Genomic DNA, 16,145 nt, shown 5'->3' on the forward strand with positions numbered 1-16,145 from the left:
GCATCTCGCAATGATCCTGTAAAGTTCACCTACTTTCAAGATGGGGAAACTGAGGTTTAAACCAAAAAAACCCATGAAACCTGTTATGGTCCAGTTGATTCTAACTGATGGTAACTACAGGATAGGATAAAGCCATAGTGTAGGACTCTGTGGTTATGGATCTTTATGGAAATCGACTACTTCATCTTTCGCCCACAGAGAAGTCGGGGGTTTAAACTGCTAATGCTTTGGTTAGCAGCTAGCTAAGTCCCACCAAGTCTCTTCAAATGAGGCTGAGGTTAAATCATTTGTCCAAAGCCATCCTGCTAAGGAAGCAGCAGAATCAGGACTCAAACACTAATCAAAATAACTTTTCCAGCAGTCCACCCCTCCTCTAAACTCAGAGTGGAAGAGGGAGGGAAGGAGCCAAGGAAAAAGCGCAAAGTTCATGTCCATCACTGAATGCCTAAGCGCAAGGGAAGCCTATGCCATAGGTCACCAAGTAGCGGGCTCCCCTGCTTTGATGCTGCGCTCTCGCTCCAAGTGAAATATCCCATGTGTCTTCTTCACTTTGTTTTACATCTAACCTAAAACATGACATAGCGTCAAATACATGTCATACTATACAAAGATTTTAAACTTTTCATCAATCCTAGTTTAGTCCCTAATGAAGCCTTAGGGAACCTCAGGGGTACAGTGGTTGCTCGGCTGCAAACCTGATGTGGGAATCCAACAGCCGCTCAGTGGGCTACAGATGAGGCCGCTCCATGGTACAGGGTCACTCTCTGCCCTGTGGGGGCTCAGCGATTCAGAATGCACTGGACAGCAAGGAGTTCGAGTTCTTCTAGGAAGATTTATGCTTTGACACTTCCCTCTTGGCCCTATTATATCACCCAGTCTCTAGCTCAGGGTTCCACATGCAGATGGCTCTGTAACAGCGGTTTTCAACCTGTGGGTGGCGACCCCTTTGGGGGTCAAACGACCCTTTCACAGGGGTTGCCTAATACATCCTGCATATCAGATATTTACATTATGATTTTGACCGTAGTAAACTCACAGTGATGAAGTGGCAACAAAACTATTTTCTGGTTGGGGGTCACCACACATGAGGAGCTGTGTTAAAGGGTCGCCGCATTAGGAAGGTTGAAAACCACTGCTCTATAATATAAAGGGAGACATCCGGTCCTTAGCTACCCATTTATCTGCTGTCCACATATACCATTGGATTCTTTTCGGGTCAAGGAAATTAGACACATTGGACAGGATTTCCAGAAAACCATATAACAAAAAAAAATTAGGTTATTAAGTTGCCCACACATGAGATTTGGAAGCAGAAATTTATATTTACCAAGGTCAGCCTTTTCCTTAAGGACATCTTTGAAACTGAGTCCACTGTTGAGGGTTGACTGCCTGTACTTCAGCAGGGCTTCCTTCTGTCCATTCCTCGCCAAGACCTCCATCTTCACTGACTCAACCCGGAGGCCACATCTCCATTTGGAAAAATCAGAATGTACCCACTTGACTAAGTCTTCAAGCTTCACAATCACCTTTTCGGAAACTGCAATGACTTCATCCTACAAGAAGTGATGGGGTGGGAAAACAAGCACGTTATTTGTGGGTCTGAGGGAAATGATAACTTTTCAATAAAACCCCGAGAAAATATCTTACAAATGGTTTAGTCTTACGCTAACAGACAATGTGGCTTTCAGTGACAGAATCACTCAATTTGTCCTAAGGTTTTCTGCTGCTGTTTGTATAGTTGGGGCATAATTTATATATTTGTAATATGACAAGAATGTGTGTAAAAATAGAGCAGTAATTTTAATAGCCATTTTCAGCACTATTTGCCAACGCTTCCCTGGATTATCTGACCACTTGGATGATAGCTAATTTTTTAAGTGCAATTAATTGCAAATGCAAAAGTGAGAGCAAGCTGACTAATGGTTAACCTGGCTCTGTCTAAAGGGTCTCGATGAATCTAGGATTCTTAGAACTCTGACTCACCCCCAAATTCCTGTGTTTATGATACATTTTCCCTTGGCTTATATACAAATATTGAATTTAACTTTTTCCTAAAAATTAAATAACACTGTGATGTAACCCCAAAAGAAATAGTTCATAAATGTTATGTGAAAGAAAGAAACTTACACATTCTCATGTTTCCTAAAAACTTTGTAAGCTGAGAAATGAACTGACTTTTTCTTCTAATGCATTTGGGGTGGGGGGAAAGGGTGAACTAAGAGAAAGTCCTTGAATCTAAGAAAATTAGCTGGAACTCCAGTTTCTCCTATGGATCATAAATTTTAATTTTTAACATCTCTAATTGTTTCCAGGAAACCACCAACTTTTCTCACTCAGAATGAATTCAGCAAGATATTTAATAGATATCCAGACATAGAACAAAGGAGGGCCCCTAACCAGAAGATTAAAAAATAAAAAATCATCTCTCTGGTTTTTATTAAGTTAAATTATTTGAAGCATTTGACATTTCAACTTGAATTGCCTTCTTTTATTTCTTTTTACTTCAGACTTCTGAAGATAGCTTTAACTGTGAAAACCCCTACACTTCTAAAATCTTAGAAGTATTTTTGACAAACAACAACAGGAAGATGTCTCTAAGTCATTAAACAAAAGAATTCACAACTGATTGGGCTACGTTTGCTGTTAACATCACTCTTCCCCCACCCGTGACACCCACACCCCATCCCCCCACCCCTGACACCCACATCCCATCCCCCCACCCCACCTCAGACACTTTTCCAAAGTAAATAATAAGGGGGGGGGTGGTTATTAAGATATGCTTTGCACAATTAGAACTCCTGGATTTAGTTTTTTTTTAAAGAATGTTTTAAGGTAGGATCTAAAATTTCACTTTTCCTCATCCAGCTCCAAGCTGCATCTGAGAAGAAAGTTTGTTAAGTAGGAGCAAAATAACAACCACTCGACCCAAAATGAAAGCTAAAACTTGCGTAATGGAATCCTTTCCCTTATCATGATTAGATACGACCTTCCACTAAATGGGAGACACAGTGGGACTGTGTTTTTATCCTCTGCTCATGAAAAAATGGCAATTCTTTATAAACAGTGGAGCTTACAACAAAATACCATTTCAACGGGTGATTTCACTCAGCTTCACTGCACCATCGTCTTGAAATAAAAGATCTGTAGTTGTCATGCATTTTATAACTATTACATGGTGATTATGAAATGTCAGAATAAAAATTCAGCCTGGGTATTATTTCAAAGCATATGGGAACAGCTTCAGGACAGGGCACACTAGAAATCAAGTTTAGAATGTACTGGAAAACAGTTAAATATCATGGTATATAAGTCATAGAATTACAACAGATAGAATTTGACAACATTTTTACCAAATACGGTAGGTTCTCTAGACAAGTTTGGAGATGAGTGTTATTTTCGAATAGCTCTATGATCAAATGATTATCATTTCAATTACCAGTTGCTTCAGATCTTTTCCAAGAAATGGCATGACTAGCTCTGGCTGGCTTACAAGGCCTGCCAAGCAGTTTATTAACCAAGGAAAAATACAATTCTTATGATGTCATTGATTAATAAACTCATCTTTCAAGGATCCGTCACACACACACACACACACACACACACAGTCAGTCTATAGATTTCTTCCTCTCTCTTTGTTTCTCTTTTCCACAAGCCTTTCCGAAGTTATACATACATGAAAATAAATGCAGGAATTCATATAAACATGCATATGCCATAAACCAAAGTTTGGATTAATTGTGAAACCACCAGTATGTTTTATTGTGGATTCACAGAGAAACTGGCCCGGCAACATTGTCAAATGCCAGGATTTAGAAGGAAATCTGATCACCAGACGAGGGGGAAGCAACAAACCAACCCAAGGAACAAAACAGCCAACATATATATAGGAAAAAAAATCTCAGGAAACATTACTCTGTACACACAATGGCATAAATCACATGTTCATATTTACTATTCTGAGCAACTGCTGACTAAAGCTCCTACCACTCACCATTCTTGGGCAAGTCCCTAAGTCTAAGAAAAGAATTCCAATAAGCTCGTGGCATGATTACATTAGCTCTTTGCAAACCAAGAATTAGCACTGGATAAATAAGGCTGATTTACTCTAATATGACATACAAGGAACACGAAGAAATACACTTTACTATTCAATTAGTATACCTTGGTCTTTCAATTAACCTAGCTCATAATCAATATTTATGTGGGCCATGTTGAGATATTTCCTAAGCCTATCTCCCCTTTTGATCATTGTTTTAAATAGCCTATTTCCATAATTTGAATTTAGCTTATATAAAGTCGTTGTTAAAAGACAGGTCATTTAATCATGCAATTTTCCAAGTCATCGGAGGTTTGCCTAGATGAGAAGTTACAAATCAGCCAGTTCGCATGTATGCTGGATTTTTCGAAGAATTTTTAAAATTCAGAAATTTTACATAAATCTATCACAACTTCTATCTTCTCTCACATAGAGGTGGAGGCACATCTAGTACACCGCAAGGCAAAAGGAAGTTGAAACTGAGTAATGGTTACCTGCTTTAGAAAACATGAGAACCATAGTTTGCCATAGTCCCCACCACTCTCTATTGCTCTGGAGTGAATCTCACTTCTTGCTTGGCCCTGAGTAGGCACCAAACATCGAACTTACATACCCTGACTTACTCCACATCCTTTACTTTCTTAATGAGGACAATAAAGTTCAGCGGTATGTCCTAATGCCAACCTCTCAGCCTGTTGACAAGCACACAGCTACTGAGAGAGCATTCTCCCAGGACTCTGAAATAACCTCCCTGGTTCCAGCCTGCAACTTATTAAGTCTGTGAAGTCTGCGACTTACAAGTTACTATGGAATGATGGTGAACTTCACTAATCATGCTGTGCTTCACCATTTCTCAATGGACAATAGAATAATGAAAAGGATAATAATAGTATCTACCTCTTGCCAAAGTCACGAGGATTAAGGGGGTTGACATAGTGACGGTTCCCCCAGACCCCCGTATCATGGCCATTGTCTTGACTCCCATACATGGATTATTTCCCAAGGGTGGCATACAGAAATCATTTTAGATGGTTCACAGGTTTAAAAAAAATTAAAGATATATTAGATTTTACACTGTATAGTTACTATCTGTTTTTACCTTTTATTTATGGGGATGTGGTGCTGATTTTCCATTTATAGGATGTGCAGCACGTTTGTGCTTTGAATTTAATTTAAAATCAAATGTCAATATAAACAAAGCCAATAAGCAAAGAGTGACATAAGGGACATAGGCCTACATTGCTTTTGTGTGAAGATGCCAGGAAAAGACTGAAATGTCTAATATGATATCACTGGTTCTCAAAGGGTGGAAATAGAACCATGGGAAATCCTCAAGCTGAGTTCAGGTGGTCCCCAGGGACAAAGCTATTATCAGAATCCTACCAAGACACTGCTTGTTCTTTCACTCTAAGGAGCTGACAGATATACGGTGGAGAGTCCCACACACCACATGCCGCATGATAGGGCAACAGGGTAAATGCAGAAGCAGATACAAAGATCCAGCTCTGTCTTCTATTAAGCTAGATGATAGAGTTTACAACACTGTAAAAAAATTTTTTTGTTTACATGCTACACTTTTTAGTACTTTTTTTGTCTTAGAAGATATGATTTAAAAAATTTTAAATACAGGTTAAATGAACGTAATGGGTTTGTAATTGCTAATTTTATTTTAATTTTATAATATTAACTTACAGTAAAATGGGCTTTTTGGGTATATAGTTCAATGAGTTCTAATACATGAACAGATTCATATAACTTCAATCACCATAATCATTGGAAAAGAGCTATCATCTAAAAAAATCCCCTCAAATGTATTATTCCTCCATAGTTCTATTCTTCTCCATCCCCAAACTCTGGAAACCCTTGCTGTGTCAGCGCCAGGTTTTGTCTTTTCCATGTGTCCCATACATGCAGCCATGTAGTATGAAACCTCTGACACAGGCTTCTTGCCCTGGCACAGTGCTGTTGCAACTTCCTCCGTCATTGAGCAGATCCATTCTTTTGCTACTGCTCAAGAGTGTTCCCTAAGATCAATCTATCAGAGAGCTTATCAGTTCAGCCACAGAGGGATATCTGGGTTGCTTTCAAATTAGGCAACTGCGAATCGAACTACTATACAATTTGTACACAACGAAAACAGCCACGACACACAGGTGTGCGGATTTCTGTGTGTACGTAAGTTTCGAGTTCTTTAGGATAAATACCTGAAAGTCAGACTGCTCATTTACACGGTAAGAATACCGTCCACTTCCTACGAATCGCCATTCTCTTTTTGAGAGCGATTCTGCCCTTCTGCATTCTGACCAGTAATGCGTCAGACTTCCCGTTGTTCTTTATCCTCGCCAGCACTAAAACGGCAGTAAATAAAAAGTCATTATTTACTGACATTTTAGTATGTCTGTTCACGGGGTCCCAGGGACAAGCAATAGAGGAGAGTAATGTCGGAGACATTGGCCAGGACAGCGTGAGATGAGGACAGGAAAGCATATTATGGCCGCCTCGCCCTTTCTGAAACATCTCAAACTAGTTTTGAGATGTAATAAACGTTGGGAACAGAAAACAAAATACACGATGTCAGCTAAGTAGATGGATTGCATTTTAAAAAAGGAAAAAGAAAAAGTAAACATTGCCATAGAGATGAGAATTTTCATAAACGTAGATACTACACACGAGAGAAAAAGGAATTGACTTTTGAAAAGAGCAGTCGCAACCTACACCCTAGCACTGAACCATTCCAGGTGGACACGTGTGCCTCCCACGTACCAAGGCGCACCAGTGAAAGAACGGGATGCCACCTCTGTCATGGCTTAGGCTGGCTACGCCTTTCTAGCCTCCCTTAGATTTAAGACCTCCATTCAAATGGATTTGATGGCAGCAAGTTTGAGTTTGATCCATTTGCCCCATGGGACACTGGTGACCCAGTGATTACGAGCTTGGCTGCTAACAGGTTGGCAGTTTGAACTCACCAGACACCTGTGGGCAAAAGATGTGGCAGCCTACTTACACAAAGAGTACACCCTTGGAAACCCTATGAGGCAGTTTGCTCTATCCCACGGGGTCATTGGGGAACCCTGGTACCATAGTGGAGTCAATGTTGGGTTGTTAACCTCAAGGTCAGCAGTTCGAAACTACTAGCCTCTCTGAGGGAGAAAGATGAGGTATTCTACACTCATAAAGAATTACAGTCTCAGAAATCCAGAGGAGCAGTTCCACTCTGTCCTGTGGAGTCATCTGAGTCAGAATCCACTTGACGTCAGTGAGTTTTGTTTGGAGTTTAGAGGGTCACTATGACTCAGCATTATCTCAACAGCAATGGGAGCTCTTTGTCCAACTGCCTTCCCTGTTACATTTTAGGGTATGCTGTAGTCCAATAAAGTCATGTAAGATGGAATGCACATGTGGGTCAACAAGATAAAGCTTTTTGGTCAGCAATGGGATGAGAAAAATTAGGACCAAGCAGTGTTTCATGCAGCTAAACAGCACTAGATTTAAAAGACTATCCATATACTAGTAGACTCCCAACGGGAAAGAGAATATTCCAATGATAATTACCCAAGGAGGAAGAGTCTTTATTTACAAAAGGAACTAATGAGAAAGGTGTTGATATGACACAAGGAACCATAAAAGACTGATAGTAACAGAACATGGGGTAGAGGCTGCTGAGTTATGTCACCTCTCCAAATTACCAGCATGGTGCCCAGGGCCATAGCAGACTGTTCTGGCAGGGGCAAAGGCTCTAGAGAGAAAGGAATGGGGAACTTGTCCTATCTATCTCTCTCTCTCTCTCTCTCTCTCTCTCTCTCTCTCTCTCTCTCTCTCTCTCTCTCTCTCTCTCTCCTCTGGTGAGAAACCTCATCTGATGCCTCAGGAACTCTGCTGACGGACCCCACATAGGCCAGTCTCCAAGAGCAGAGCAGAGAGGGCCAACGCATAGGCGTCTACAGGGGTTACCTATATAAAATGCGTTCATGATAGACTTTACCCTTCTATTTGCGAGGGAAAAAAGTCATCATGGTAACTTAATCATGGTGGGAAAAGAAAGATAGAAAATGTTCTGCAATTAATTGTGGCAATGATTGTACATTTCTTCTTGATATGATATGTGGATTGAGTGCCAATAAAACTGTTCAAATAAAAGAAGAAGAAGTCCTAGTCGCACAGTGGTTTAAATGTTGGGCTGTTAACCAAAAGGTCAGTGGTTTGAACCCAGCAGCTGCTTTGCAGGAGGTGAGACAAGCTACTTCCATAAAGATTTACAGCCTTGGAAATCTATGGAGCAATTCTACTCCACCCTTATCGGGTCTCCATGAGTCAGAATCAACTAGATGACAATGGGGTGGATCTTCTGTAAGAAGACTAAAACTGTAGACACTTCTCAGAGGCAGGTACCCTTGTGGAACTTTTCATGAATTTCAGAAGAGCCAAGGACTACGCAGACTCTAAAGCACTCACCCAAACTTTCTTGAATAGCATGCTATCTCTGAGCTTTCCATGTTGGCCGAAACTGAACGGTAACTGAGACAATACTGTCGGACAGATCTCCTTCAAGTGTTAGTGCTACTGGGCTGAACGCCCACATTACCCTTGGGAAGTTCTATCACATCGATGTGGGATAAAACAACTAGCCTCAGGATGCTAAAGTTGTTATGGTCCAGTGGTCAACACAAGGTAAGTAGCTGAGAAATGGAGGCTATTACTATCATCACTATAATATTATATATTATATTAACTGAAAATGAGAGATAGCATATTCAGATGTTACCTATCAATACTATGTGTCTACCTAAAACCCCAAATAAGCGAAACCACTGCTAGCTAGTCGATTCTAATTCATAATGACCCCATATAATTTCCAAGACTATAATTCTTTATAGGAGCATAGAGCAGCTGGTGGGTTTGAACCACCCACCTTCTAGTTAGTAGTCTAGTGCCTACCTCACAGCACAACCAGGGCTCGTTATGTGTGTTACCAACACTTTTGAATTCTCTGTCTCAGAACAATAATGCCTACTGGGTCACGCCTACTGGGTACTGCAAGGGATCATTGGATCAGAGAATCAGGAAACCTGGTACAAACAGCTTGCTGTTTACTTTGCCTGGGCACTACTCAAGTACTTTACAGACATACTATCATCTAATCTCTGCAAGCACGTTTCAAAGTAGACGTTCTCAGGATCATTTTCACATACTTAATTCACTGCCCCCTAGGGAGTCAAGGTCAACTCACGGCAACCCTATAGGACAAGGTAGAACGACTACCTGTGATTTTCTAAGATGGTAACTATTTACAGTCTCCTAAGGAACAACTGGTGCTTTAGAACTGCCAACCTTGAAGATCGCAGCCCACTCACAACCACTGTGCCACTAGGGCTCCTTAGGACCCTTTTGGAGAGGACACAACTGAAGGGAACCCAGAAACCAGCTGAGTCGCACCATCTTCCTATTGGAAAATAGAGCTCCTAAGCCCCATCCTACTCCTGACCTGGGACAGCTGAATCTTCCCTCCCTCCCACTAATACTCCGAGGTGGGTGAGGTTTAAAGCTGCTGTCCCTGTGGGTTAGGCAATGGGCTGGGTAACTGCAAGCTCAGGGGTTCAAACCCCCTAGCCACTCAAGAAAAAGATGAGAGTGTCTGGTCCCGTCAGGACTTCCCGCTACACAGAAATGCTACCCAAAAAATGCTGAGTGGCAATTAACTCCATGGAAATGGGTTATTGTTCGCAACAAAAAAGGATTTGTACATTTATTGTGTTTTTGCTCCCAAAGTAAACGGGCAGAAACTGCCATTCATGCGCTAGTCAAAGGCGCACAGTCGTCTGAGTGACCAAGAGATGCTCTCAAATCCACACTTGGTTAATTTGACTCCCTTAATGTGATCCTGAACAGATTTGCCACAGAGGCTCATTCGTGTAAAGGCTCATCCCCGTTTCCCGGGCCGGCTCCCTCTTACCAGACATTTGTGTGTCGCTTGTAGTTCGGTGGATTTGGGAAATTCCTCCCTTCACAATGAGGAATATCGCTCTGGGGCACTATTTGTCCCGTGCCATGAGACCATCCTTCAAGACGCAGTCAACGGCATTTGCATACAAAATAGTTCAAAAATCCTAACTAGTGTATGTTCTTCAATACATTGTTTAATACACATGACTCTAAGACATCCTCCCCTCGGATTCATTTACAGATTCACTGCTTCCCAAAGCTTCATTCACATGGAGAGAAAGTGTCCGGCACTTTCCTCTCTCATCATTCGGTCAAACAAGTCCTGAAGCCAATAGTGGGGGCATCTACTCTTCCCAACATTAAGAGGGTGTTCATGCCACAGCCCCTTTTATAACTACGTTCAGGCTTAATGAAAATTACATTAGCACCCAAATAGTGAGTGCTAGCCATGAAAACAGAAGCAAAAGAAGATAAATGGGCCCAATGCCGATGTTAAAACTCAGCTGACCTACCTGTCGGAATGTTCTAGAGGAACGGGCAAAACCCAGACCCAACCCAATTGTCTTACTGGACAGAATGAGTCCAAAGAACCATTGTTACATCTTCTGGACTATTTGTGAGTTTCTTTCTATACAGGTCTGCAGTTGGGCGTGGCCTATCTTCCAGAGAGACCCTCAAAAGAAAGAGAAGGCACTTCTCTCTGGTTGGGGTTTGAAAGGGAAACAGGGAGCCTCCGGAATTTTGAAAGATTCTTTTAGAGGTCTGGCGTGGAATCTTGCTATACCACCGTCATTCGCTGTAAGAACAGTCTTCGCGGAGAAATACGGAAAGCTTGTGCCTATTTGGAAGGCTTTCGTGTAGAAACCAAGTAACTTCCTGTTCTGTACAGCCGCCACTTAAACACAAGCCTGAGTTAGACACGCTCCCGCTTGTTCAACTTTTTTTTTTTTTGGCTCACTTAACACAGTTCCCATTATTATCTTCACATGTTCAATGGCAGAATGCTGTGAGACCCACAGTTTTATTTAATAATGTAATTATCCTATATTGGATTACTTAAAGGGACACTCACCCAATCCCCCCACCCCCCACCCACACAGACTACTGATATGTTCTACCCTGGGAAATGATTCAGATTTCAAGCAAAAGGCCTAAACTTAGCTTGGAAAAAATATTGAATGTTGTTGGATAAGCCAGGGATAACACAAGAGCCAATTGGTAGCTATAGTTGCTGACCTTTTGCTCGGGTTCAATGACAATGGTGTGGAGGCCAACAGGGCAGACAGACTCCAGCAAGACAACCATAGCTTGAACTTGACTCCAACTCATCTGCCATCTCAGGGCGGTTGCACACACCTTCAAATAAAACTTGAGTTTCTTCAAAGGACTGCCCTTGCCGAGCCCTCTGTCCATTGCCAAACCCTGTGCACCACCAGGTGGGACTTCCAGAAAGAATGAACTAATGTGCACGCTGCTGGCGCTCTGACAGAAATGAGCCATTGAGGAAGAGAATCCAGAAGGATTCAAGTCTGCGACCCGTAACAGAGCCTTCACCAGCTGAGCTTTATCCAGTGCTGCTGTCAAGCGGGGAGGGGGGAGTGGCTCTAGCCCCCCTGCAACTCAATGCAGTCCCATCCAATTAGCGTGCACGGCTATCTGCTCGGTGCCAGGCACTGAGCCGCGTAGCAGTCGTGACGAGATAAGGGGAAATCAGACCCCGGCCCTGCCCCTCAGTCACACAGCGCGGTGGCCTCTGGGTTCCTCGCTTGGGGACTGAAGGTTGCTCCCTTTCTAGTCTTCATCGGAAGGGAGATCATTGCCTCTTACATCCTCAATATTTTCAGCATGATCTAGGAGCCGTGCTAGCCACGGGGTGGGAACAGGTGGAGAACGAGCCCCTGCCTCATCGGAGGTCAACCTGGTGGGAAAGAGATACACTCTACAAGGAACCTCTTATTAAATGTGTTTATGGCTCACTGGACTGGCTCACTCACCGCCAGAGTCAATGCGACTCGCAGTCATTCTGAGTTCAACATAGAACTGCCTCTGAGAGAGTTTCCGGGTCTGTAACTCTTTTATGGAAGTCGAAAGCCCGTCTTCCTCCCACAGAGCGGCTGGTGGTTTCGAACTGCCGAGCTTGTGATGCAGCCCAACACATAACCACGATCGATTTCATCCAATCCATTAATGTTTATTGAGCACCTACTGTGAGCCAGGCACTGTGCTAGACTCAAAGTGAGGGTCAAAACACCCTACTCTGCCCTCTGAAAGCCTGCAGCCCTGTGTGTGCCAGAGGAGAGGGGAAAGGACAAAAACTAATAAACAAAATCTGAACTTAAAGAAAAAAGAAAGTCAAGATTGGGAGGCCAGGGACAAGCGTGGTGATGACCGCAACTCCATGGGTTAGAAAAGGTCCCTCTGCTGAGACCTCCCAGGAAGACGAAGGTTAAAAGGTCGGAGAACACTGGGCCATTTTGGCAGACGTTACACTACCACCACAGCCAAGGTGCAACTAAGATGGAAGGAAAGGTTCAAGAAAGGTTTAAAAAGAAACCATATACACATGCTCCAAATTTGAATGCAGACCCCTCTTCTCTAAGCCATCAAGTAGATTAAGGTTGGAAGTCAAGGCATAAACCCCTCGTTACTATCACCAAGTGAGCCGAATCCGTTTTGTTCCACCTTTCCCCTCACGAGGAGTCCCTGGGTAATGGGCAAACAGTTCATATGCTCAGTTCCTAGCTGAAGGCCCAGAGTCCACCCAGAAGTGCTTGGGAAGAAAGACCTGGTGATCACTTCTGGAAACTCAGCCGTTAAAAACCAATGGACACTGTCGTTCTGTGGGGCATGTGGGGCGGCTATGAGACAGCAGTGTGAACTGAATAGCAGCTGTTGTGTGTATTTCATTTCCAAGCAAACACACACACACTGCACTCCACTGAACACCAAACTATCCACATCCCACAAGGGAAGTGGGTAGAAAGGTGAGTTTCCCACGTGGTTTAGAAGATGCACGTCCGGCTGTGCTCCTGCCATGCGCACAAGGTTGGCGAGCACCTGGGAGGGGCTCACTTTCTGGGGATACACTCACTGAAAACACAACCCATCGAGATGGTTCAGCCTCCTGGGGGCTTCTTCATGTCTGCAGACACCAACTTGATTTAAAAACAACCCACCTCAATGACTGCAGCTGACACATACTTATCAGGGGGCTTCAAAAAATCCATCCATTTTTTCATAAGTTTATCAAAACACCCTGGTATTTTCTCCCTTTAATTTGATCAGCTACAAGCTTCCTTCCCCTTGTTTCTGCAGGCTCATCGCTAGAGCAGACGCAGCACCTTCTCCAGAAAACCTCTCCAAGTTCACTGATTAAGACTTCAGATTTTTTTAAGACCCAAAATGATTTGCTGACATGCTGTAAGACTAACAAATCTTTCATAGATTTTTTTAATTGATCATTTTATTGGGGGACTCTTAGAAATCTTATGACAATCCATCATCCAATTGTATTAAGCACACTTATATACATGTTGCCATCGATATTTCTAAAACATTTTCTTTCTATGTGAGTCCTTAAATCGTTCAAAGATTCATGCGATATTCTGTCTACTCTGCATGACTAAACGCCCCAAAGAGAAGAGAGGTGTTTGGGGAAGAACCACTGAAGGAGAATATATAATAACAAGAAAAGAGAAAACCAAAAAAAAAAAAAAAAAAGAGTGATTAGAAACTCTACCCTCATCAGATTCACAGTCCTCTAAGGGGACTGACATTGTTGCTGATTGTAGTCGACAACCCTTGCATCATCTCCTCCCCTGGAATTCGGGCTGCACATGGTGCCCCCGCTTCTAACTAGAAGAATTAGGTAGAAATGATGGGATGTCACTTCTGAGATTAGGTTACAAAAAGACTGTGGCTTCTGTCTCACTTCCATGCTTGAAGGAAGTCTCCTACCATGTTGGGAGCTGTCCCATGCAGAGGCCCTCCTGCGAAGAACAGAGGGAGTTTGGGCCAACAGCCAGCAAGGACCAAATACCCTCTATCAGTCAGGGAGGTGCCGAGGCCTACCACAGCCAACTGAGGAAGCTTGCAAGCAGATCCTCCCTCAGCTGAATTTCCTGATGGCTACAGCCCCAGCTGATGCCTCCATCGCGCCTTTGAGAGACCCTGAACTAAGAGCTAGAAGTACCCTGGTGGGTCCTACCCACTATGTGATGTGTGTGTGTGTGTGTGTGTGTTTTAAGCTGCTAGATTGGGGGTGATTTATTAGACAATAGATAATAAATACACCAGGCTTGAACATGGGACACATTTGCACATTTTTGTGTGACAAGGAAATAAAGTGTGTGATACAGCAAGCTAACTGCTAGTTTCAACTGTGCCTGGAAATTAGATTAATTTCTGCTAAGAGGTTGACAAGCCAACAGAAAAAAAGGCCTCTGGCAATTGCCAAAATCCTGAAAGCACTGCCTAGAGAAGACTTTTTCTTCTTTGAGCGCCCAGAAAAAGTCCAAGTATTTGTTTAACCATGTAGTAACTGCACGCACCTTTCAGGGAGGGAGGGGAAGAGTACAGTATGACTTTACCAAGTCAGGTGGTCTTATCTGTGCTTAATCTTTTCTCCTAGAATTATAAACAATGGGGGGCTGATTGTTATCCCTCCCTTTATCACCCCCGTAGTATCCTGCACATAATCCATGCGAATTATGCACATTCGTCCAATGAGGTGAAAGGGGGTTGCAGTTAAAAGATCTATATTTAAAAATAGAAACATTATGCTTTTCAAGAGCAGTATTATATCCTTTAAATATATTTCGCTGTTGTCTAAGCAACCAAGATGAGCCATCAGGAGGCCCAGGTCGTGCGTTAGCTGACTCCGCGGTTCCTGCTGCCCTTAGCTACCAGAAAAGAATCCCAAGCGTCAATTCTCTCCATTTTCTGCCATTTTTTCAGGATTCCTCTTTCAGAGGCCTTCGGCACAGCTGAAGCATTGAGAACTCTGCAGCCGGGGCCCATGATTGGCCAGTCGTTAAGGCCCACAGCCTCTGATCCTCTCTGCCCAGAGAGGCAAGGGTCCTCTTTGCTTAAAAAGGGAAGGGAAAAAACCAAAGGCAGAAAATAGCTTTTAAGATTTAAGGGGAAGAAAATTAAGGGAACAGAGATATGTCCATATTTTGACATGCTGAGAAAGTTTTACTCTACTGCATTAAAGAGCCAATTGAGGAATTCTGGGGTTAGAGGTACTTTGAATCCCAGCTGGGCGATCTACTGAATCACTGATCTAGTAACACCAAACATATACAATGAGTATCAGGACCTATACTCTAAAGGCAAAAACAACTACCAAGCCCGTTGATATTTTTTTCTTACTTTTATTGGGGGCTCTTACATCACTTATCATAAACCACACATCCATCCAGTGTGTCAAGCACGTTTGCACATATACCTCCATCATCCTTTAAATCAAAGCATTATCTTCCCACTTGAGCCCCTGATATCAACTCCCCATTTCTTCTTCCTTCCTCTCCTGCCTGCCCTCCCTCACAAACCCTTGATAAGTAATAGATTATTATTTTCATATTTTATATTATCCTCCATTGCCCTTCATCCACTTTTCCATTATTCGTCCCCCTGGGAGGGGGTTCTAGATTGATTCTTGTGATTGATTTCCTCCTTTCTCCCCTCCCCTCCCCTAATCCTCCTGATAGCTCTACTCTCCTTGTTGGCCCTGAGGGGTTTATCTATCCTGGAGTCCCTGTGTTGCAGCTCTTATCTGTTGCAGTGTGCATATTCTGCTCTAATCCAATTTGTAAGGTAGAATGGAGGTCATGATAGTGGGGTGAAGGAAGCACCGAACAACTAGAGGAAAGTTGTGTGTTTCATCGGTGCATTACACACTTACTGGCTCATCTCTTACCTGCGACCCTGCTGTGAGGGGGTGTCCAATTGTCTACAGATGGGCATTGGGCCTCCACTCCATGCCTCCCGACCTCCATTCACATTGGGTATGATTTTGTTCTAGATAGCAGATGCCTGATACCGGACCCCATTTTCACCTCATGATCACACTGGCTGGTGTGCTTCTTCCATGTGGGCTTTATTGCTTCTGAACTACATGGCTTGTTTATCTTCAAGCCTTTAAGACCCAAGACACTATATATTTTGA

The 16,145-nt window shown here is 42.9% G+C and overlaps 1 protein-coding gene across 1 annotated transcript in view; it reads right to left on the bottom strand.

The window, feature by feature from the left end:
• The window catches only part of ARID5B (AT-rich interaction domain 5B), a 198,182-nt gene that overhangs the window by 164,168 nt on the left and 17,869 nt on the right, over window positions 1-16,145 (bottom strand). The window contains exon 3 of the mRNA XM_075534830.1: window positions 1,328-1,553. Within this exon, the coding sequence (XP_075390945.1) occupies window positions 1,328-1,553 (226 nt within the window). The remainder of the gene's footprint in view (window positions 1-1,327; window positions 1,554-16,145) is intronic.

Source organism: Tenrec ecaudatus, chromosome 16, assembly GCF_050624435.1.
Source record: "Tenrec ecaudatus isolate mTenEca1 chromosome 16, mTenEca1.hap1, whole genome shotgun sequence".
Classification (NCBI taxonomy): domain Eukaryota; kingdom Metazoa; phylum Chordata; class Mammalia; order Afrosoricida; family Tenrecidae; genus Tenrec; species Tenrec ecaudatus.